Genomic DNA, 23181 nt, shown 5'->3' with positions numbered 1-23181 from the left:
CTAACTTTTGTGTCTTCAATTCCATTTGTGGAGTCAGGCAGAGTGAGGGTGGGGAGACGAGCCTTCAGCACACTGCCAGGAACCCAGTGATCTCAGGGACGCTGGCTTCCCTCCTGCCCACTGCTGGTCTGCGCTGTCATTTTACGGCAGCCTGAGTAGATCTAGGAACTGGATGAGGCCTGGTCTGGCACTCTGGAGATGGGCTGCCCAGGCGGCGAGGGCAGCTGGCAGCAAACCCCTCCTCCCCCGGACTCCCTGGCCTCGGCACCTACTCTCCTAACCTGGCCCTGCAGCAGATGAGCTGCAACCCATCCTAGGCGAGGCGCCTCCACATCATTATTAACCTCCAGAAAAGCCCTGCAGTGAGTGGCGCCTCGGCACAGTCAAATGACTTGCCAAAGTGAAACAGTGGTGAGTGTGGCAACACCCATTCCAGCCTTTCCTCTGCTCAGGGCCCCCACGGCACAGCCTGGCTCTGCCTGCCCTGCACGAGAGCCAAGGGGAGGTGGAGGTGCAACAGAGTAAAGAGGCCCAGCATTCTCCATCCCTTGGGCTCCCCGAGCCAGGCTGTGACTAGATAACTCAAGCTGCCCTGCCAGTCCAGCCCCAGGGTACCAGGGCAGCCCCATCCCCACCAGTTCCAGCTCCTGAAAACCCTAAGCCACTGGAGGAGCTGATCCCCAAGTGTAGGGAGGGGTTTGGGCAGAGCCTGGCCACATGATGCAGGAATTGCGATGGAGCCGGAGCACCTCGCTGTCAAAGGAAGGTATGCCAACCCAGCGGACACCGATACACCGGGAAGAAGGGCCGCATCTCTGTGAAGTGCTGCGGGCCTGCTCCAGGGCCAGCCTACAGCGGAGGCTGCCAGACACGGAATACATTAAAGGCAAGTGAAGCAAACCACTTGGTTCCTGGGGCCTCCTCAGTTTCCTCACCCACAAAATGAGGTCGGAGGAAGGGTGAGCTTTTCCCATCCACGGTTATAGGGGCCAAGAGGTAAGTTACTCTTCTGGTGAATTCTGAGTAACCAGCTCCAGTACAGGCCATATTTGGGAAAATGTGGCACACTGCAGACAAGAGAAGACTAAGGAAACAGGCTAAGAGGATGGGAACCAGGAGAGAGGCAAGATGAAAGGAGCTAGGGTGCCCGGCTAGAAGATAGCTAAGAATTGACTAGAACACTGTTGCTTTTAAGGTTTCGCACAGAGGGACAGATTCCAGAGGGAAATGGTGAGCTCCTGTTCGCATGGTAGGTCAGAGCCTGGGCTCTGAAGCCAGACTCCCTGGGCTCAAAGCCCTAATCTGGTGGCCCTGGGGACTCTAGCCTGTGGCTTAACCTTTGTGGGCCTCAGCTCCCTATCTACAATGAGAAGCTGTTGTTGGCCTAGCCTCTACTGCCCTGCGCTCCCTGGGCAGGGTGTCCTTCCTCTCGTGGGGCTCCCCCAGCCGCACCACACACACAAACTCAGGGCGGCAGAATCGGGGCCTGCACACCCAGCCCCACTGATGTGAATAGACATTGCTGACTGACCACAGTACTCTTCCATGGTGCCCTGCTGGCTGCAGAACCACTCAGCAGCGGGCTGTGCTGGGAGTGGGCCAGGAAGAAGCCTGTATGCGGGTCTCTTGGCACAGTGGCAGCTTGTCTACACTGGCAGCTTATCTGCACTGGTGGCCCAAACTGGAAGGGTGGTCCTGGCAGGCAGGAGCTGGCCTAAGCGCATTCTACATCCTCAGAACACACCTCCTCCAGAAATTACCAAGGATGGGGTGGTGAGAGGGGACTCAGCAAACGTCTACTGCATGAAACCCCATTTAATTAAGTCTGGTGATAGAGGGATGCTGGCCCTTCCCGCAGGAGGCAGTGAGGCCTACATCCTGCAGAGCTTCCAGAAGACAAGAGATCGTCATCTGTCTCGGGTGTCAGAAGGCAGGGGCCTATGGGAAATGGCATTTCCTGGCCCTATCCATCTCTACAATACGTGTGCACATGCATGCACCCAATGGCTGGGCTCTTCTCCGAATTACAGACTCCTCCAGCTAAAGAAGAGAGACTGCAGAGATCAGACACCAGCACATCCAACAGGGAAAGACCTTTCAGAGAATAGTTGGAGGGTTTCATTTTGAAATCAGTCATTGTGACGTCAAACCAAAGGCAACGCATGTGGGATCTGCTCGGCAGGCCTTGCTCCTCGGGAACAATGCCGAACTCCGGCCAGCACAGTTACAACAACAGCTGTAAGTGGAGACTTGCACTGTTTGCATGAACAATTTGCTGTGTTTATTAGCCTTCAGTCATTGGAGGGCGAGTTCCCAAAGAGCAGGCACTGGTTGCACATGGAAGTCCAGGCATCGCTGACATGCCAGGCGGGTCCCACCATCCCCAGCCTTTGAGTGGGGACTTGGCTGCTGGTGCACATAATTGTGTCATCACATGTGTGTGTCTCTCTCAAGGCTCGGCTCCCATGATGAGGCTTGGGAATTGCCCAAGTTCTGAAGTGACTATTCTAATTCAAATTGAAGAAGTGGCACCAAGGAAAGAGGGGCAGCTGGCTGTGACATGGAGTCCTGAGCCGGCTCCGTCTACCGTGAGGAAGACTAAGACGAGAGAAAAGGCTAGGAAGGTTTCAGTCCTGACTCTGCCTCTTCCAGATCTATGACCTTGAGCAAGGGACTTTTCTGAACTTCAGTTTCTTCCTCTGAAAAAGGCTGTTGTTAAGATTAAGGGTGTTGGTGTTGGCAAGAACATCTAAGACTTGGTAGCAAGGTGACTGCCTAGAGGAAAGAACCTCAATTAGAATGTCAAACTGTGGGAGGAGCTGAAGTGGAGAATGGAAGCATCATTTGGGGCAGGGGATCTTCCAACACACCGAGAAACCACAAGCTATAGAGAATTAGCTAACCTGCTGAAGAAAACCAAGGACACTAACCCATACTCAGCACAGACTACATGCTGGGGCTGCCCTCAGGTCTCTGGTTCTCTCCCCGCCGCCCCCCCCCCCCAATGAAAGTCCTCTCTGAGAACAGGAGCCAGGAAGACATCCACAGGGAAGAACTCAGAAGCTTCCTGGACCACATATGAGGCCCCGCTAATGGGGTGTTAACTCTTCCAGGGCATTTGAAAACCACCAGGATTGACAACTTCCCCAAGTCCCTGGGATGATGATGATGTTCTGGTATCATCCATCCTTGTTTGGCATAAGAACCATTTTGCAAGGCGCCTTTTCCTCCTCCCTAGTGCAGGGTCACGCTGGGACCCAGGGCAGGCCAAGTCACTCTCTGAGCCCCAGTGCTCTCTCCTATGTATCCGTCTCCAAGGCTGTTGTGAGGAAGAGATGAGATTTCTGATGTGAAAGTAAGCTGTGGGCAATGATCAACCTCATCATAATGCCCTGGTATAAACCCAGGAAAGGAAATTAGCCTTCAACTCATTTTATTTTGTCAAGTGAGTTCCAGAGGCCCAGGGTGAGGAGGCCTAGGGCAGGCCAGGCTCTGGGCATTATAGAGGGCACCCGCCAGGGAGGAATCTGCCCACCTCTGCCCATGATCAGCTCTGAGGCTAGCCAGGGCTGTCTTCCTCAGAACTAGGCCTGCGCAGCACTGAGCAGGTGACTCGTCCATCAGCGACAAGCCCTGCCTCCCATGACCCCCCACCCCACCGACCCTCTCTCTCCACTTCTGTTCTTCATCACCCAGGCACTGACACAGCTAAAGCTCCTGTCAGGGGCTGATAAGGAGGTACCAAGGTACCACTCCTAAAGCAGCTACATTTTCATGGAGAAAAAGGAGACTCATGTTTGAGCACTTACTACACACCAGGCCCTGCACCTGGCCCTCGGCACATGTGGTCTTGTCAACTCCCTACCACAGCTCCTCTGAAGAAGAAACAGGTTCCGGAGTGGGGAGGGGTGGGGGTGGGGGAAACTGACCTGTCCACGGCCAAGCCAAGCCATGTCTGCTCGGTACCTCACTCTCCAGAGCTAGCTCTTTCCACCAAGTCAAGCTGCCTTGACCCTGTGTCTATATATGAACAAAAGAGCAATTTTCAAAGGGAGGCTAACAGGCCCCTCAGCAGGCGAGTGAGACTCGCAGATATCAGATGCTGACATTTGGAAGGGAAGAGAGAGGCCAAACTTTAGGCTGGGGCCACAGCACTGGGGCAGCCATCTGATCTTCTAAGAGGAGACATCTGCTTGACCTCTGCTTCAGCTGGAACCTCTGTTTTCTTGAGTGGCCTGGAAGCTAAATGGAAGAGTTAGGGGCAGCGGAGCTGGCCAAGTGGCCAGCTGGACCAAGTGCTACTTCCTCCAGGGGCTCAGATGCTGAAGTTAGCCCACCTGGGGCCCGCCAAGCCTGCCGGACAGCTCCTGCTCGGAAGGAGTGAGGAGCCCGTGCTCGCCAGAGGCAGTCACTGGCTGTCCCGCATCCCCAGCCAGCACAATCCCTGGTGCCCTGGGCACGTTTAACAAGCCATCGGCAGTGGAGCGGGGAGAGCCAGGAGCCGGGAAGCAGTACAGCTTCAGACTTCAAAGCCGGCCAGCGTTCCTGGTGGCGTCTGCGTGTTTACACTTGGTTGGGCCGATGCCGCAGGCTCCTCTGGCTCAGCCCTAAGGCCTTCCCCGTCCGGCGCCAGTGGGTGCCAGACCCGGATGGTTGGCGCGCCTGGACTGACCCCACTACAGAAAAGAAAGAGGTGCCAGCTTCTGGCCACCACCCCAGCTGGAAACCCAGGCAGCTGTGCGACGAAGAAAGTCCATGTAAATACCAACAATGACAGCCACAGTTTAACAAGGGACCACTCTGTGCCGGGTATGGCACTCAGCATTTTACATATATTCATCTCTCTCCTTGCGCCACCCCATGAAGTGGGGGTATGCCCCCATTTTTCCAGCAGGGAAACAGGGGAAGAGACTCACCCAAAGTCCTACACCTGCAGGGGGTCCGTCCAGCAGGCCCTGAGACCCTGGCAGGCTGGTTGGAGTCTGTGCACCCTGAGCTCCCCAAGGCCTCAGCATGCAGATGCTGCCATGCTCAGCCCGCTCCTCCGGGTCAGGTGGGTATGAGGGTGGCACCTGCTCTGCCCTGCCCGCCTGCCTCCTGGCCTGCCACACCCTACGACCCAACTTCACAATCAGTGGTGGGCCAGCCATGGTCTGCTAAGGTGTGAGTATTATCTTTACCCTGGCCGTGAGGTGGGCCTAACGAGATTTTTGAGTGCGAGTTGCCAGGACACCTTTGTTTTCTAGAAAATGATCTGGGTGGAGCTATGCAAGCTGCCAGGGCAAGGAGGGAGGCGGATGAGGGAGAGAGAGGAGGACTCCCTGGGGTGTGGCAAGAGCTGGAGATGTGAAATGGAGCATGGCAGGTGCTGCAGCGCATTTACTGTCCTGGGCACTGAGCCCTCATCTGCCCCACCTCTTTGCATGCGATTGTTACAAATAAGGAAACAGGGCCTCACAGAGTGACTTTAGTGGTGGCCAGACCACTCAACTCACCCCAGGGTGCCCAGGGCTCAGGGTAAGACTGGGAATGCAGAAGGCTATGTGAGAGGGGATGAGGCTGGGGACCTCAGGTAGACATCCTCTCCATAGGCTGCTCTGGCTGACCCTGCTCAGAGGATTTCTCCAGCACAAGTTGAACGGATCCCCAGCCTCCTCCAGCCTCTAACCTGCACCGTTTCCCCCTGCTAGAGGATAAAGGGCCTGGCTTCAGTGGTTGGCCCCTGCCTGCCTCTTGGAGCTCCCTTCCCCTGCCCTCCAGCTCCCGGTTGCCTGAGGCTGAGTGCCTTTTCCCAAATGCCCAGGGCTTGGGCCCTGCCCAGCCTCTGTGCCTCTGCAGAAACAGTGCCTGGACCTGGGACGCCCCTCCCCTGTTTCCCCTTTTCTGCCCCCACCCCCGATGTCTGACCAGTGACAAGGCACAGCTCAAAGGTCACCAGCTCTTTGTGCTTCTCCCTGCCCAGCCACCTCCGCACAGTTCCTTGCTCCTCTCCTGGTCCCTGTAGCCCTCTGTGCATCCCTCTGACCTAGGCATGAGTTTGTCCTCCACTAGGAAGACCTGTTTTCTGTGAGACTCTGCCCTCAGCTCACTAAGAGAGGGGCAACTGGTCCGAATCTGCATGTAGCAAAGACACAAGAACTTCCAGGGAAATGGCCCAGTGGTTTCCAGCCTCAATTTTGACACACTCTTCACCCCTCAGCATTTTTGTACTATTTTTGTATACAATGTTCTATTGTGTCATTTTGTACTAAAGATCTTTGCATACTTATACTATTATTTACCTAACACTTTTCTTTAAGTACATATGCTTAAAAGGAAAACTTCCCATGGTACCCTAAAGAGAAAACAAGAGTCACTTGCCATAAAAAAAGGAAATGGTAAAAGTAAATACAATGAAAAAAATGAATTGAATCCTAGTTATGTACTGTTGCTACTGGATGGATCTGAATCTCGGCCCTGTTTTATAGTTATTCAAAATTCAGATTAGCATATAACAGAGGAGTGTTAAAGTCACCTTCAAAAAAGTACCTCAACATAATAAAGGCCATATACGACAAGACCTCAGCCAACATTATATTCAAAGGTGAAAAACTGAAAACTATTCCTCAGAGAACAGGAACAAGACAAAGATGCCCACTCTCGCCACTCTTATTCAACATAGTGTTGGAAGTCCTAGCCAGAGCAAGTAGGTAAGAAAAGGAAATAAAAGGCATCCAAATTGGAAAAGAAGTACAACTGTCACTATTTGTGGATGACATGATTCTATATACAGAAAACCCTAAAGAATCCACCAAAAAACTATTAGAAATAATTAACGAATAAAGTAAAGTTGCAGGGTACAAAATCAACATACAAAAATCAGTTGCATTCCTATACACTAATAACAAACTAGCAGAAAGAGAAATCAAGAATACAATTCCATTTACAATTGCAACAAAATGAATAAAATACCTAGGAATAAATTTAACCAAGGAGATGAAATACTTATACACTGAATACTGTAAGACAATATTGAAAGAAACTGAAGGAGACATAAAGAAATGGAAAGGTATTTTGTGCTCATGGATTGGAAGAATAAACATAGTTAAAATGTTCATATTACCTAAAGCAATCTACAGATTTAACGCAATCCCAATGACATTCTTCACAGAAATAGAACAAAGAATCCTAAAATTTATATGGAACAACAGAAGACCCCGAATAGCCAAAGCAATCCTGAGAAAAAAGAACAAAGCTGGAGGTATCACACTTCCTGAACTCAAAATATACCACAAAGCTATAGTAACCAAAACATCACGGTACTGCCAGAAAAACAGACACATAGATCAATGGGACAGAATTGACAGCCCAGAAATAAAACCACACATCTATGGACAGCTAATCTTTGACAAAAGAGCGGAGAACATACAATGGAGAATGAAAAGTCTCTTCAATAAATAGTTTTGGGAAAATTGGATAGCCATGTGCACAAGAATGAAAGTAGCCCATTATCTTACACCATACACAAAAATTAGCTCAAAATGGATTAAAAACTTGAATTAAGACCTGACACCATAAAAATCCTAGAACAAAACACAGGTGGTAGGATGTTTGACATCGATATTAGCAGTATCTTTTTGAATATCATGTCTACCAAGGCAAGCAAAACAAAAGAAAAAATAAACAAATGGAACTACATCAGACTAAAAAGCTTCTGTATGACAAAGGAAACCATCAACAAAACGAGAAGATGACCCACCAACTGGGAGAAAATAATTGTAAATCATATATCTAACAAGGAGTTAATTTCCAAAATACATAAAGAACTCACACAACTCAACAACGAAAAAATGAACAACGTGATCAAAAAATGGGCAGAGGATATGAATTTTTCCAAAGAAGACATACAGATAGTCAACATGAAAAGATGTTCGACATCACTAATTATTAGGAAAATGCAAATCAAAACTGCAATGAGATATCACCTTACAACTGTCAGAACGGCTATAATTAACAAGAAAAGAAATAAGTGTTGGAGAGGCTGTGGAGAAAAGGGAACCCTCATACACTGCTGGTGGGAGTGCAAACTGGTGCAGACACTATGGCAAACAGTACGGAGATTCCTCAAAAAATTAAAAATAGAACTACTATATGATGCAGCTATTCCACTGCTGGGTATTTATCCAAAGAACATGAAATCACTAATTCAAAAACATATATGCACCACTATGTTCATTACACCATTATTCACAACAGCCAAGACTTGGAAGCAACCCAAGTGCCCTTCAAGAGATGAATGGATAAAGAAGATGTGGGTGTGTGTGTGTGTGTGTATACACACACACACAAACATAATGGAATACTACTCAGCCATAAAAAAGACAAAATTGTGTCATCTGTGACAATACCACAGACCCTGAGGGTATTATGCTAAGCAAAATATGTCAGACTAAGACAAATACCATATGATTTCACTCATATGTGGAAGATAAACAAACACATAGACATAAAGATAAGGAGAACAGATTGTGGTTACCAGAGGGGAAAGTGGTGGGGGAAGAGTGAAAGGCGTAAAAGTGCACATGTGTACAGTGATGGATAAAAACTAGGCTATTGGTGATGAACTCAACACAGTCTATACAGAAGCTGAAATATAATAATGTACACCTGAAATTTATATAATGTTATAAGCCAATATGACCTCAATAAAATAATTTTTCTAAAAAAGTCACCTTCAAGGGAATCTAAGAGTTTCTCCGTGATATAATCAAAAGACCACAAGAAAACTGAAAAAGAGAAAAAGGTTATTACTAAGGGATTCAACATTATATAACACTATGAGAAAAAACCTCAACCAAATTAGTAGCAATTTACTGCTTGCTAATTCCCAGCCAGAAAATATATGAAAGAAAGAATGAATGGACATACACACACTACATATATATATCTATATCCATATCTGTATATAAATTCTTCATTTCTAATTTCAACAGTTCATGATTTCTACTTTTAAAATCTCACAGAGTTTTCTCTGCAGCCACAGGTACAACTGGAATCTAAGCTCCACGAGGACAGGGCTCTGTCTTTTTCATTCTCCATTACAACCCCAGCCCTGAAAACAGCATAGAGCAGCTGTTCCACAAGCATTTTTCGAATGATTATTGCTGAATGTTCTGCTCTGATATGTTTGGCGCATACAAGTTTGCAACCGGGCCTTTCATCATTACATGATGTCCCTCTTTATCTTGCTTAGTATGTTTAGTCTTAAATTCCACCATGTTTGAAACTAATATTACCACTCATGCTTTCTTTTTGTTCACAGTCACCTGACATCTTTTTGTCCATCCTTTTATTCTTAACCTTTGCTTATTACTTTATATGTTTCCTATAAACAGCATATAACTAGATGCTGTGTTTTAATCCAATCTAGGTCTCTATATTTAAATAGAATTTTGGCCATTCACATTTAGTATAATGACTGATACTTAATTTTGTTCCTTCTGTTTTTCTTATTGTTTATGAACAATGACCTTGTTTTCCTTATTTTTCTTGGTTTAACCAAATTCATTTTGTTTTTTCCTTTGTGAATATGCAAGTTCTACTATACTTTTCCATTCCTTTCATAGTTTCTTTCCCTTTCTGTGTGTTCACAATCTTATACATATTTCTATATTTCTACTTGAAAATGGGATGCCAATGATTTTCCTCACCACCATATGCTCTAAGTGCTTCCCCAAACCCTCTCCCCACGAAGATTAACCCTTTAGAACACCTTCACTTCCCTTCTCTCCTCAGATGAGACCTCTTGAGCATCTATCTATCTGAGCTCCTGATTCCCAAGGAATGCAGAGAGAGTGGAGTACTTTTAGCTGGAGATGACAGTTAGACTTTTCCTTGCAGGATGCTCATTCTATTTCAAGAGTCCTATTTACCATTTAGATTAGGGGTCGACAAACTACAGCTAGAGGCCCAAATTCTGCCCACTATATGTTTTTGTATGGCCTGTGAGCTAAGAAGGGTTTTTACATTTTCCAATGGGTTGAAAAACATCAAAAGACAACGACTATTTCATGAGGTATGTACACTACAAGAAATTCAAATTTCAGTGCCCATAAATGGAAGTTTTACTGGCACGCAGTCACACCCACTTGTTTCCATCTTGTGTGTCACAGCAGCAGAGCTGAGCGGCTGCAACGAGACCTAGGAGGTGCTGGGCCCAGGACAAATTGTGGTGATACAGGGATAGCTGCACAGTCTCTCACCCAACCACACATTTTACTCCTTTACTTTTATTACCAGTGCATAGCTATCACGTCAGAACAGGACAAGCAGACTCAGAATGCACACTTGTAAGGCTCAGCGGGGTGTGGGTTATTATTTTATTGAATCACACAGCAAAGCGCTGTGTTTGTTACTGGCTGCGCTAATAGAACATACACTGACATCACAATATTCCCAGCTAGCAGAAAAACAATGGTCAGAAAAATGAGAAAATTTAAAACAATATATCTCATCTTAGTAGAATTTCTTCACAAAAATGAAAAAAGAGAATGAGGCTGCAACCAAAGTAAGTTTCCAAGTGGCTCAGTTGTTAGCCAAGCGAGGAAAGCCATTCAGGGCTGGTATGTTAACTAAATCGTGTTTGACTGCAGCGGCGGAAAAAAAGTATCCAGAGAAAATAAGCTTGTTTAAGATGATTAAATCTGGGGCAAGACCAGTTGCTTGCATGTGGCCCACGGGCCACAGTCACTCTAGGTGACATCAATGAATGAAGCCACATCTGTGAGGGTGCCCGACCTTCCTCTGGTGTAAGCGAGTGAAGCAGAGCACAGGAAGTAAGAGAAAAGCTGAGGAGGGTGAGAGCTGGCCTCTTCTGTGTGCCATACACCGTCCTCAGCATTTTGTATTTACCTCATTCTATTTTCTTTCTAGAACTTACTACCACTGGAAAGTGTCTAATTTACTGTTCCTTGTCAGTCTCCCCTGTGAGGGCAAGAACTTTTGTCCATCTTGTTGCATCCCCAGTGCCTGGCACACACAGGAGCTCAGTAAACATCTGAATACATGAATAACAACACCTTTTAGGCAATGGACTCAGAAGGCCTATACACCTGAAGCCCTCCCAGGTGGAAAGTGTCCATTCAACATATATTTGTAGAGGGCCAGGCCTTCCTTCTCTACAGACTGAGCTCATCTTGGAGGCCCAAGCTGAGCGCCCAGAAAGTTGACTGTGCTTGCAGAGCAGACGCAGTAAGCTTGCCCAGCATCACAGAGCAAGGGCTGGGAGCTGGTTTGCCATGGTGGTGAATTTCCTGCCCAGGAGACTGGATTTTTTAAAGACACTCTGGCCTCCTGGAAACTTCTTTGAATAGAGGCATGCCTAGGAAGCTGGGTGGTAGCTGCAGTGTATCCAGGAATTTCTGGAGGCAGCCAAGCACGGCTGGAGAAAGGTCAGCACAGGGCACTCCTTGCCCTGGAAAACCACACCCATGGGTCAGCCTGACTCTTAGCCACCTCCCCAAACATGCCCCTTCCACCTGCCCCGTATGGCTCCCAACAGGCACTGGGGGACTGGAGTAGGGAGAGGGATGATGAAGTCCTGGGGAGAAGAGTGGAACACCATTCTGGCCCCAAGCTCCAGGACTTATTATTCTGACTCTAATAGCTTGAAAATTAATAATAATATTATTAATAATAAAAACAGCAAGCACAGAGTAGGAGCCAAGCACTGATCTCAAAACCTCACGTGCTCCCCCCATCTTGCCTTCATCCTACCACCCCATGTTGCAGCACTGTGACGTTGCCTAGGAGCAGGGACATCTCACAACCTACCCGCGTTTCCATACCAGGAGGTGGTGAGGCTGGGACTGAGGCCCAGGCCTGCCGGGCCCCAGGTCTGCACGTCCGACCCGTCCGCCGCACGACCTAGCCCGGGGTCAGCTGACGAACTCTGGGCACTCTGGGTCCTGCTCACAGCAAACAGGGCTGCCCCTAGGAGCCAGCCCAGCCTTGTACTCACAGGTGCGCTAGGAAATTCTCCTGCCGCACCTGAGCTGGCGCTGACTCTCACATAGGAAGCCACATGCTATGGCGGCTCTTCCAGAACAACCCTATGAAGTCAACACTGTTTGCCCCTCGAATGAATGAAGATGTTGAGATAAAATGCTGCCCAAGGCACACAGTTGTTACATGGCACAGCCAGGGTCTGAGCCCCGTCCGAGTGGTCCCCAAGTTCAATGCCTTACCAACCAGGAAGGAAAATCTTCCACCAAGGAGCTTCCAGCTTTTCAAGAGCACAAACTGTCTCTCAACTCACTGGGCAAGAATCAGCCTCACACAGTGGAAAGATAAGGGCTCAGAGGCCAGTCAGTCCTGGGTTCAAATCCTGACTTTACCAGCCTGTGACCTGGAGTAGGTCACTTCACATCTCTTGAGCTGGGTTCTAGTCTGGCTGCCTTTGGGGAGGGGGCCTGGTGGCCTGGGTTCAGAGTGGGAAGAAAACTGGCTTTCACAGTGTAACTTTTTGTCTTGTTTGAATTATTTTTTACCACGTGCCTATGTTACTTTTCCCAAATATTTACACATAATTTTAGAGGAAGTAAGTGATCTATTTAATTTGGAAAAAAGTACATAGGATAAGTAACAATCTCCTCCTTGCGTTTTTATAAGGACTCAAAATAATGTATGCAGCTAGTAATGGCACACAGTCGGTGCGGAATAAATAGAGTAGGGATGGAGTGGAGGCAGGCAGGAGGCAGGCTGTCCAGAAGGGAGCCGGCGGCACGGGGCCGCCAGCCGCCAGCCCGCACCCGGCATTCAGCTAGAGCCTTAGGGGGCTGGTGGGAGGCCCTGGGCACTCATGCCCTTTCCTTCCTTGCAGGAGCCTCGCTCCCAGGATCCCTCCACACACATCCACAGCACCCCCCTCGCCCCTGAAGCTGTCCCTGGTTGGAGGGAGCCGGTATCTGCTCAGGGTGTCTACACGGGATTTGTTGACTGCAAGTCAGGGTTTTTATGCCTCCACTTCCATCCTCTCTGGACTGAGCAGGAAAAGGCTAGTAGCCCTGGGGATGCCCCAGATTGTTGGCAGGGCCTGGGTCAGCATGTCTCCTGGCCCCCTCCCCATTGCCCTTAGGAGACATGAGTCATTTTGGCAGTATGTTTTCTTGCTCCTCACAAACCCAGACTCCCCATTCTCAAAGGAGGTGACTGCTGCCCCATCACTGACAGGCCTGTATGGGGGCAATTAGAGCACGAACACACCAAGTGAGACATTACTCCATGACAGACATGTCACCACAGAATAATTATACTCCATGACACTGCTAATAAATCAAGCTAGACAAACAAGCAACACACACTTGATCACCTTCCTCTTCAATCAGCATCTTGGTGCTGGCCTAAGGCTGATGGAGCCCCTAACAGGACCCCACGGTCTGCCCCTGATGCCTCCCAGCGACCCTGGCAGCTGAGGTCTACACCACTGCTCTGCAGATGAGGAAACCAAGGTTCACAGAGGGACAGTCCCCTCTGTGAACAGCAGAGGTGGGATGCAGACCCAATCCAGGGTCCACACATGGCAGAAGTGCAGGGTAACCCAGCTTGGCACGGCTGAGCTGGCTGTGCCTTTAAGTGGGAGGCCTGAGTTCATGGTGCTGAGGATCCCGTATTCTGGAAGGACCTGTGAGCAGGTAAGGAAGGGGCTTCTCCTTTCCCCACAGGAGGGAGGGTCTAGGTATAGGCACAGGAGAGGAAGGGGGCCAGGGCCTGAGCACTCAGGAAGAATCCTGAGACAAGGAGGGGAGAGGTGAGGGGTCTAAAATGACAGAGCATTCCAGAAAAGAAAACCCGGAGATCTGGGAGAAATGAGCAAGACAGGGAGGGGGTGGGCGATGGAAACCTGACACTGGCTAAAGCCCAAGGCCCTGGATGCCTGCTCCTGAGCCCCGATCACTCGATCACTCGGTAAGGGTCAGACATCACACTGGAGCCTGTGCTGACTCAAGCAGAGCCGGACCGGGAGGGGTAACCCTCATCCTGCTGTGTGAGGAACAGGAGCGCAGGGCCTGCCAAAAGCCTCAGGGCAGGCCCCGCTAAAAGCCTGAACTCCCCAAAGCTGGGGTCTCAGCACTGCCGTGTTGAGAGTCATCTGAAGCCCAGTCAAGGTCCAGGACCACCCACAGCCACCCCAGACCCACACAGGCTACACCCAGGGAGCCAGCCACAGGGACAGTGAGGTGAGGATGTTCATCCACCCATTCATTCGAGGCCTAGTAGGCACGGATTCCCACTCAGCGCTGCAGGGACAAATGATGGGGTGTGGCGGAAGGATGGTGGTGTGGGCTTGCCCAATGGGAGAAGGTGATTCCAGGACTTCAGGATCCTGGTAGGCTCCCAGGCCACCAGATCTGTCCACCCTACTGACAGGTCTGTCAACCAGACTGGCTCACCCACATTCTTAAGGCCTATGTGCAGTGACAACAAACTCGAGGCACCCCAGAGAGCTGGAGGCTTGGACCCTCCCCAGTGTGTCTTCCTGTATTTTCCCGCCTCTTGCTCTCTGGCCTCGCCTCTCTCATTAGCCCCCACTCCCCCTCCCCACAGGCTGGGGACAGACTTGGCCTGGTCTGGCCTACACTGACCAGCCCTGCTCCCTCCCTCAATATGACCAGCTTGGGACAGACATGACAGCCACCCTGCCTGATAGAGGCTCAGCCCCCAATGAGGGGATGAGAGCCAGAGCCCTGCCACCTCCCTGCCATCCAAAGCTCAGGGAGGTCCCTCAAGCTGCTGGCTTCTGGCCCAGTGAAATGCTGCTGTCTGAAACCCTACACAGGCTGTCTCCAACACCTAAGTACGTGTAGGGCAGGGCCACTGGGTTGCGCTGGGTGCAGCGGGGCTCCCCTGCCTGGGCTTAGGCCCTGGCTCTCTGACTGACGGGCCGAGACAACTTAGGCCACACGACCACTCCGGGCCTCAGTTTCCTTGTCTAAAAACTAAGAAGTTGGGACCAGAATGTCTCTGAGGTCTTCCTGGATCTCATCACAGATGCCAAACTGTGTCCATACCGGCCCCCCGAGCCTGACAAGGAAGGACGATGAGCAGGAGTGCTCTTACCCGCTCCACAAGGCCATGCTTATGCTTTAGCTTGTACACTTTCAGCCGTGGCAGGCAGCTCTCGGCGTAGTTCCTGTCCTCCAGCCCATGGAGCAGGACACCATGGAAGGCCAGCCGGCACGTGTTTGCATGAATGTCTGCATCTAGCCTGGAGCCGATCACCAGGCACAGCCGAGGGCAGGTGACAGGCTTCTCAAACTCCACCAGGGCCCACTGCTGCCGGGGGCAGCGGCCTTCTATGGCCTGACCCGCCTTCTTATCAGCCTCGCCACTGTCTGTCACCGCCGGCGCCAGATCCTTGCACAGGTACTGCTCCTGGAAGAGGTATTCCCGAGAGAAGTCAAAGGAGTCCAGCACAGGCTCGTGGTCAAAGCTGTTGGGGGCGGGGCTGAAGAACATCAGCCGGCCCATGACCGTCTCGTGGCCCACCGTGATGTGGAACTTGGCCTTGGTCTGCAGGGGCCCCCGGAAATACGGGATCTTCTCCACGGAGATGAGGGCCGCGTGGACAGTGTGCAGGGACTCAGGGGCACACACCAGGCCACGCTCCAGCAGCTTGGGGTCAAACTGAGTGACACAGATGCCCAGCCGGTCTCCCTGCATGGCTGAGGTGACAGGCATGTGGAACATCTGCATGGACTTGACCTTCTTCACCACCTGGTCAGGAGCAAGAGAGAAAGCTTATGAAACCAATGTGCCTTGAGGTTAGGGGAGAGACGGGTTCCAGCTGGAGAAACCCCTGTCCCAGTGCTGCCAACACTCACCCGGCACCTGGTGTGCCAGCTGAGGGGAGCTCTGGGGCCAGTCAGACTCCCCTTAGACAGAGCAGGCTCCACGAAGCCCAGGTCCACAGGGCACCCTAGTCCAGGACGTGGGCAGTGGTCACAGCAGCCAAATCCTACATTACTTTAGTTTCCTCTATCCTTCTAGTCCCCACTCCACCCCAAGCTCCGTTCTGGCACTTTCCTGCTTTGAGCCCTCTGTATAGGCCTGCCACCCATGCAGAATGGCCTCCCAAACTATGCCCACTAGTCCTTGAAAGCCCAAGCCAAACACTGCTGGCTCTGGAAAGTCTGCCCAGACCCCCAGTGGGCAGGCCTTGTCCCTTTCCCATGGGGGCTACCTCAGCCCCTCTGAATCACACACAGCCTGCTGTGCTGCCACTGCCCATCCTGTAGCCACCTGCCTGCGGGCTTCTCCAGGGCAGGGCTGCTCTCCGCCCATTCCGCACATAGTCCCGGGGCCTACCACATACCAGGCACTGGTCTAGGGGTAGGAAGAGAGCGAGCTCTGTCCTCAAAGAGCTTAATATCCAGAAACAACAACAATAAAATTACAAATACATTAATATTAACTAAATTTATATTAATATAAATAAAATCAATATATAACATTTTATGTGTGTGAATATATACAACTATTATAATTATGCAATATGTCTATTATATAGAACATGCTATACAGAAGGCCTGCAGTGAGGAGAGGGTCTGGCTTTTTTGGATCGGTGGTCAGGGAAGACCTCTGCAGACGTGATGTCTGAGCTAAGACCTGATCATAAGAAGTTGTGTGAAGGTCCAGAAAAAGATGATTCTACACGGGGGAACCGAGGAGTACAAAGGATCCGAGACTGGAAGAGGCTCGACGAGTCTGAGAAAGAAATAAAGAGGCAATAGGGCTGCAGCAGGGAGGGCAGGGGAGGCCAGAAGTCACGGAGGAGTTTAGGCAAAGGAGTAACCTGATCTTATCTCTGTTTCTAAACCACCACACCAACTACTATACCAGGCAGATTTCAGCACCCGACAGTTTGTAAATCAGGAACAGCCACAGAAAATGCTCTAATAAACATTCACGAAATGAACGAACCTTCATTCATTATGATCCACTGTTGCAGAGATGAGATGAAATCACGTTCATGGATTTCTGCTTAGCAAAGCAGAGACACATGTAATATATTTCCGAATACCTGCCCATCGCGAATTGTTAAACTAAAGACAATTTCCACCGTTAGGTTGGAAGCACCCCTACCTACAAAGCTGGGTGTTTGGAACACTCATTCTCTCCCTGGATAAAGAGAGAAGGCTGTGCTAATACCAGGCGCAGGAGCCCAGGTCCTTTCCTGGAGAGCCATAATACTCAAGTGTTTGTTTAAAGATCATTAACTACCTAACCAAGAGGTCAGGGGGCAGAGAAAGTGAGAAGCACAGTGTCAAAAGCCACAGCCAAGATCAATCAAAGAGAAACAGAAAACATCTCTGAAATGGTCTGTAAGGGCAAGAGGCAACTAAGATTTTCAGGAATGCACCTCAGAGTAACTGGAGAATACTCTCTTACACTGAGCATCTGCCCTGCAAGGCAGGACCCGAATCACAACTCTTCCCCCAAGGCCTGCAGCAGCCCGGTGAGCTGTCCTCTGCACCCTCGCCTGTCTCCCTCCTTCAGCCAGCTTTCTAAAACACGTCTGGGGATGCAATTCTCTGGCACCAACGTCTACATGGGCTCCTATCTCCTACATCATGACTTTCAAATCTTTTGGGCATAGCTGTTGTGAGCAGGAAGATCCTCTGGACAACTGAAATTATATGGGGCATCAGTCCCCCCAGTCCCCATGGCTAAAGCTGCTCAGGGCGAGAGGGGGCTGCTGTGCTTCCCGGCACCCCCTCTGCTACCCCACCAGGGACTCCTGATGGCCTGGCTCCTCCACGGCCTTCGCTGGAGCCTGCCCCCATGCGGCCTGCCTCGACAGCTCCTCCTGCCCCACGTTCTCCCAACCCTCTAAGCCACAGCCCGTGGCGGCTTCAACAAGTACCCACAGACACTGTAGTTCTGTAAGTCTCTGAGCTTTGCTCGTGAGGCTCCTTCCCCCTGGGACTTCCTCCTGGCAAATTCCCGTTCATCCCTAAAACCCTGGCTCTCAGGGCACCTGCTGGAGGGGCTTCCCTGCCCACTCCAAACAGCGCTGGTTCGTCTCCCCAGGTTACTCTGACCCCGACTGACTTACTGTCATTGCTGGTTTACTGCTCTGTCAGTCCCTGCCTCCGTGCATTTACTAATATAAATGACAATATAATAATATCCACGGCCCCATCATCCCCCGAGAACTAAAACACTACCAATAACTTCTATCTCCGGAGGAGCTCCTCCCCGACCCAGCTCTCCCGCCTGCCCCGGCTGGAGGGGAGCACTCCCTTGAACGTGCCGTGTAGCGCTCCCTTCTCCATGTACATGTGTGCATGACTGTGTAGAGCACACCACATGTGTAGCCTGTATGCCTAATCAATGCTGTGCCTTGCTGTGTGAGGTCCTGAGTGCACTGTGTGCCGTGCTGTCTGTACCTGCAGGTCACTTGCCGCTGACACCGCAGGTCACACGCTGCGCACAGACCACCATCCAGTCTCCTTGTCAATGTGCACTTGAGCCATTTCCAGCTTTTTGCTAGAAAACGGTGTGATGCATTTCCCCTCACACAAGAACCCTGCCTGGTGCACAGAGTGAGGAGGGGTTCTGGAGGACACAGGCCCTGGACTAGAAGTGCTGGGTCACAGGGCGAGCGCTCACTCCGCTAGATAAATAAAGTACCAAGACACACTTCCACCAGCAGGGCCAGAGATGCCCAGTGATACAAGTCTTCTCCACATCTGGCATTGTCAGATGTCTTAATTTGTGCCTATCAAATTTGTATGTCTTCCCTTCTAAATCCTGAAGACAGGGACCATGTTCTACCCGCTGCTGCATCCTCAGCGCCTAGGACAGAGGGCTGCTGATAAATCCTGCTGATGGCAGACCCAGTTAAATACCCAGCCTGTCTAAGAGAGACTGTACCTGATTCTGGAAGACAAATGCCCCTCAGGCAAAACACACCTGGCAAAGAACCAAGCTGAGATTGCAGACCTGCCAGGGCCTGAGCGAGATCCCTGTGTTTATGAGCTTTCTCGTGAGGGAGGGCGGCCAGGGCCTTGTACCACCCTGACAGCCCCCAGCCCCACCCAGCAAGCCCAGCGCCAGCAGGCTTTATTCAAAGCACGTTCTCTTTTCAACAGGGCTCGTGTGCTTAGGACCGAAATAATAAAGAATGTCTTAAGAGAACATCGTGAAGAGCAGAAAGACAAATAACTGTGCAAATCAGGATTTTAAGGGCCCAGACAGGAAACTGTGAAACAGATACAGAGAGGGACAGGGCGGCAAGGCACTGCTGCGGCTCTCAGGGGCTCACAGAAAGCAGCACCACTGCCCTGGCACCCCCACTCCACGAGGATGCACTAAGAATACAAGATCCCATCCAGGACACCAAAAACACAGAAAAGTAGATAGTGTTACCAACTTAAGAGTGAGAAAAACAGGCTTTCCTTTCATTTTCTAGCCAACTTTGAGAGACTTTATCCACTATTCGACAGCTCACTCACCAAATATTTACATATTAATATCCATGTTGAGCGGCTGAGATACCATACTTGCCTTTACTCAACACGTATTTATTAAGTTTCTCTCACGTACCAGGCCCAGGCCCCGACCCCAAAATGATACAGGCGCGAGGAAAACAGACAGTTTTGGTCCTATAGAGTTTACTGCTTAGTGGGGGGACAGATATTAATTAAATCATTAACAAATAAATGCAGAATTACAAAATCATGAGGAGGTGCTATAAGAGAGAATAACCCAGGGACTTGATTCTTCCTGGGTGGTCAAGGAGGGCTTCCCTGAGGAGGTAGCACTGAAGCTGAGACCCGATGGAGGAGAAGGAGCCACGCCCCCTGGAGAAGGGGCTCCAGGCGGAGGCAAGAGCAGAGCAGGCCTGAGGCCTGAGGTGGGAAAGCACGTGGCCTGAGGGACTGAAAGGCGGTGGGCTGGTCGGGGGGGAGGTCAGGGGAAGTGGCATCAGGTTGGAGACACTGGCCAGCCACCTTCACCATGAGAAGGACAATAGAAGCCACTGGTGGTAGTGGTGGCCTGGTTGAGGAAAGGAACAACACCTTCTAATGCGCACTTTTAAAAGATCATTTGGCTACATGGTGTGGAGAATAGATGGGGGTGGGTGGAGAAATAAAGAAGGGAAGAGGGAAGCTAGCACGGGAGATGCTCAGAGTTCTTTCTGCAGTGGATGACAGGATGCGGTGATGAGAGAGAGACTGGCACGTACAGAATAACTCCCAGGTTTCCAGCGTGAGGACCGGCCTCGTGCTACGATGAGGAGGGGCAGCCGAGGGCTGACAACAGGGGGCATCTGAGAGACGGCACGAGGAAAGGCAGTAGGCAGCACACGTGCACAGAAGTCAGAGTTCCAGGACAGGCCGAGGATGGAGACGGCAGCAGGAGTCAGGAGAAGGTGTACACACCTGCCTGCCCCTGACCTTCGCACCTGGATGTCTGGTAGGCATCTCCAGCTTACTACATCTGAGACCTATCTTCTTCAGTCCTGTCCTTCTCAGAAATGGCAGCTCCACGTTTCTAGGCACTCACGTCTTCACAGTGAAAAACTGGGTTCCATTTTGACTCTTCTTGTTCTCTCGTGCCCACACCCAGTCATCAGGCAATCTAGTGGGCTTTACCTTCAAAAGAGGTCCAGCACCCGATCCCCCTCCCACTGCATCCACTGTCCACCCTGGTCCCGGCCCCACGTGGCTTCGATTATTGCCTGCCCCCCGCAGTCTGTTCTCCACAGAGCAGCTTAAACGTAAGATGTGACACTGGGTTTTGCCTCCAAACTCTCCACTAGCTTTCCATCTCACTCCAGAAAAGCTAACGTCTTTACTATGACCACAAGGCCCTACAATTAACCCCTTACTTCTCTGACTTTATTTGCTATGATCCCCCTCACCCCTGTTCACATCACTTCAGTCACACGAGCCTTCTAGCTTCTCGCTCCCTAAACATGCCAAGCACAATCCTACCTCAGGGCCTTTGCACTTGCCAGTGCCCCTGATTGGGCTGCTCCTCTCCTAGACATCCATATTGTACTTTTCCTCATTTTGTTCACGGCTCTGCTCAAATACTTCTTTATCAGAGTCCACCCTGACCCCTAGTAAGAGACGAGACTACCACACCCCCACCCTCTCTGTCTTCTCCTTGTTTTATTTTTCTTCATAGCACTCACCACACCTGATATATTACCTGTGTGTTTACTGACTGTCTCTCCCACGTGGGAATGAAGCTCCATGAGGACAAGGGCTTTATTTTCACTTCTGTTTTTTCCGCTTCTACCTCCAGTGCCCAGCACAGTGCCCGACACAGGAGACCTCGACACGTGTGTAGAATAAATGAACGGAGCCACGGATAGTGCAACACTGCCCATGCCCTCAGACTGCCAGGCTGGGTCTGGGATCTGCCCGGCCACAAAGGCCCGTGGGGATACAAAGGCCTGTGGGGATACACGCCTGTGCCGTAGGAGGCTAGCTGGGCAATCCAAGGCTCCAGGCAACCCCAGGGTAAGAGGCTTCCAAGCTCGGGGGCAGCAGGGTTGAGGCTCGCCAGGGGCACAGTCAGAGGGGCAGCAGAGAAGGCCAGGGCAGGGTAGGGAGGGCGCTGCGGCTGACCCCACCTGAGGGGGACAGGAAGGCGCTCTGCGCGGGAACACAGGTAGGCCCTGCCCCTGAGCTCGGCTCCCCCAGGGACGGCTCGCTGCAGGTTCTTTCTTCCTCCTATGTTTCCACCTCTCTGGCCTCAAGCATTCTGAGGACCCGGGGAGGGAGGAAGGAAGGAACACATCAAGCAAGCAAACAATTTCTAACACTCAAGTTGGTGCTTGCTAAGCAGTCTGGCCCTTTCTGATTAACAAAGAAACTTCACCATCATCTGGGTCAGTTATTCTTCATGAAAACCCTACGAGCAGGTCAATATTTTTACATTCAATTTTATGGATGAAGAAACAGAGGTTTTTGATGTCTCCAAGGTCACAAAGCAAATAGGCTGAGACTTGGGACAATAAACGCTGGGACTGCAAGGCAGGCCTGACGTTCCATGGCAGCGTTTCCTGACCCACTGAGCAGACCACCAGGCTACAGGCCGGAGGGAGCTGGGGACAGCTGCTCCGGGCCAAACAGCCAGAGGCTGTGGGGCCTGGATGACTGACAATGGGGATGCCCACAGGACGTGAGCCCAGAAAGATGATAGCTCCAGGGAAAGAACAGAGGGGAGACTCATTGCCAGGCCAGGCGCTGTGAGAGGAGCCCTTCCCAGGTGTGGAAGGAAGCCGAGGAAAGTCAGGCCCCCCACCAGCCTCAGGTGTGGTGGCAGCAGGAGCAGACTAACCCCCCTCCTCCCACCCTAGGCCGCGGCGGCTGCCCCGGCCAAGGTCAGCAACAGCCTCCCACTGGCCGAGCCAGTGGACGGTTTCAGATCTGACTTCTCAGCTGTCTCGCTCCCTCCTGGCCACCCTTGGTGTCTGTCTTTGGGTAGCACAGTACTCCCAGCACAGGACAGACACGCAGCAAATAAATATTTGCTGACTGAGCAGATGAGAGAGCAAACCAACAGCGGCTCTGTCTGCTCCCCAGCCTGGCGCGCTCAGATACTCCTGGTCCTCTGAATACCTGCCATGTAGTCTTCTAGCACTCTGACGACTCTGCATGGCACTGCCCAGAACGACCTGGTCTCTCTCTGGGGCTACTGAAAACCTCCAATGGAAGCGACTCCACGTGGGAATCACACACTGCTCAGCTCTGCTCTTCACAGCACCTCGCGTGGAATAGTGGGCACCCAACTAACGTTCACACCAACTTCCTCATGTTACCATGTGACCAACACAGAAGGGAAGGAAGAGAAAGACTCAATGTCTATCAGATACCCACCATGTGAGAAGCTTTACAGACCTGGGTCCACATCATTCTCATAACCTTTTACGTGGCTGACGATGATCTCATTTTACACACAGGGAGACTGAGGCCCCCAAGGTTAAGACATTTATCCCCAGATCTAGATCTGCCCGTTGGGAAAGCCCATATTCTTTCACTATATCACGCCACAAAACACAGCTACTCCACCACGCAAGTCCAAGATGAAATACAATCACCTCTGTGAATTTCACTCACGCGCAGGGAGTTCTTGGCAGCGTTCTTTCTGTCGGGTGAGAAACGGATGGCCCAACACCATCAC

The 23181-nt window shown here is 50.9% G+C and overlaps 1 protein-coding gene across 4 annotated transcripts in view; it reads right to left on the bottom strand.

The window, feature by feature from the left end:
- EEFSEC (eukaryotic elongation factor, selenocysteine-tRNA specific) overlaps nt 1–23181 on the bottom strand; it is a 258417-nt gene that overhangs the window by 55662 nt on the left and 179574 nt on the right. For all 4 annotated transcript variants that reach the window (XM_058566950.1, XM_058566957.1, XM_058566966.1 and 1 more), the window contains one exon: nt 15097–15753. In XM_058566950.1, coding sequence (XP_058422933.1) covers nt 15097–15753 — 657 coding nt within the window. The remainder of the gene's footprint in view (nt 1–15096; nt 15754–23181) is intronic.

Source organism: Diceros bicornis, chromosome 2 (genome assembly GCF_020826845.1).
Source record: "Diceros bicornis minor isolate mBicDic1 chromosome 2, mDicBic1.mat.cur, whole genome shotgun sequence".
Classification (NCBI taxonomy): domain Eukaryota; kingdom Metazoa; phylum Chordata; class Mammalia; order Perissodactyla; family Rhinocerotidae; genus Diceros; species Diceros bicornis.
Note: the sequence above shows the minus strand (reverse complement) of the source record. Positions and strands in the feature narration are given on the sequence as shown.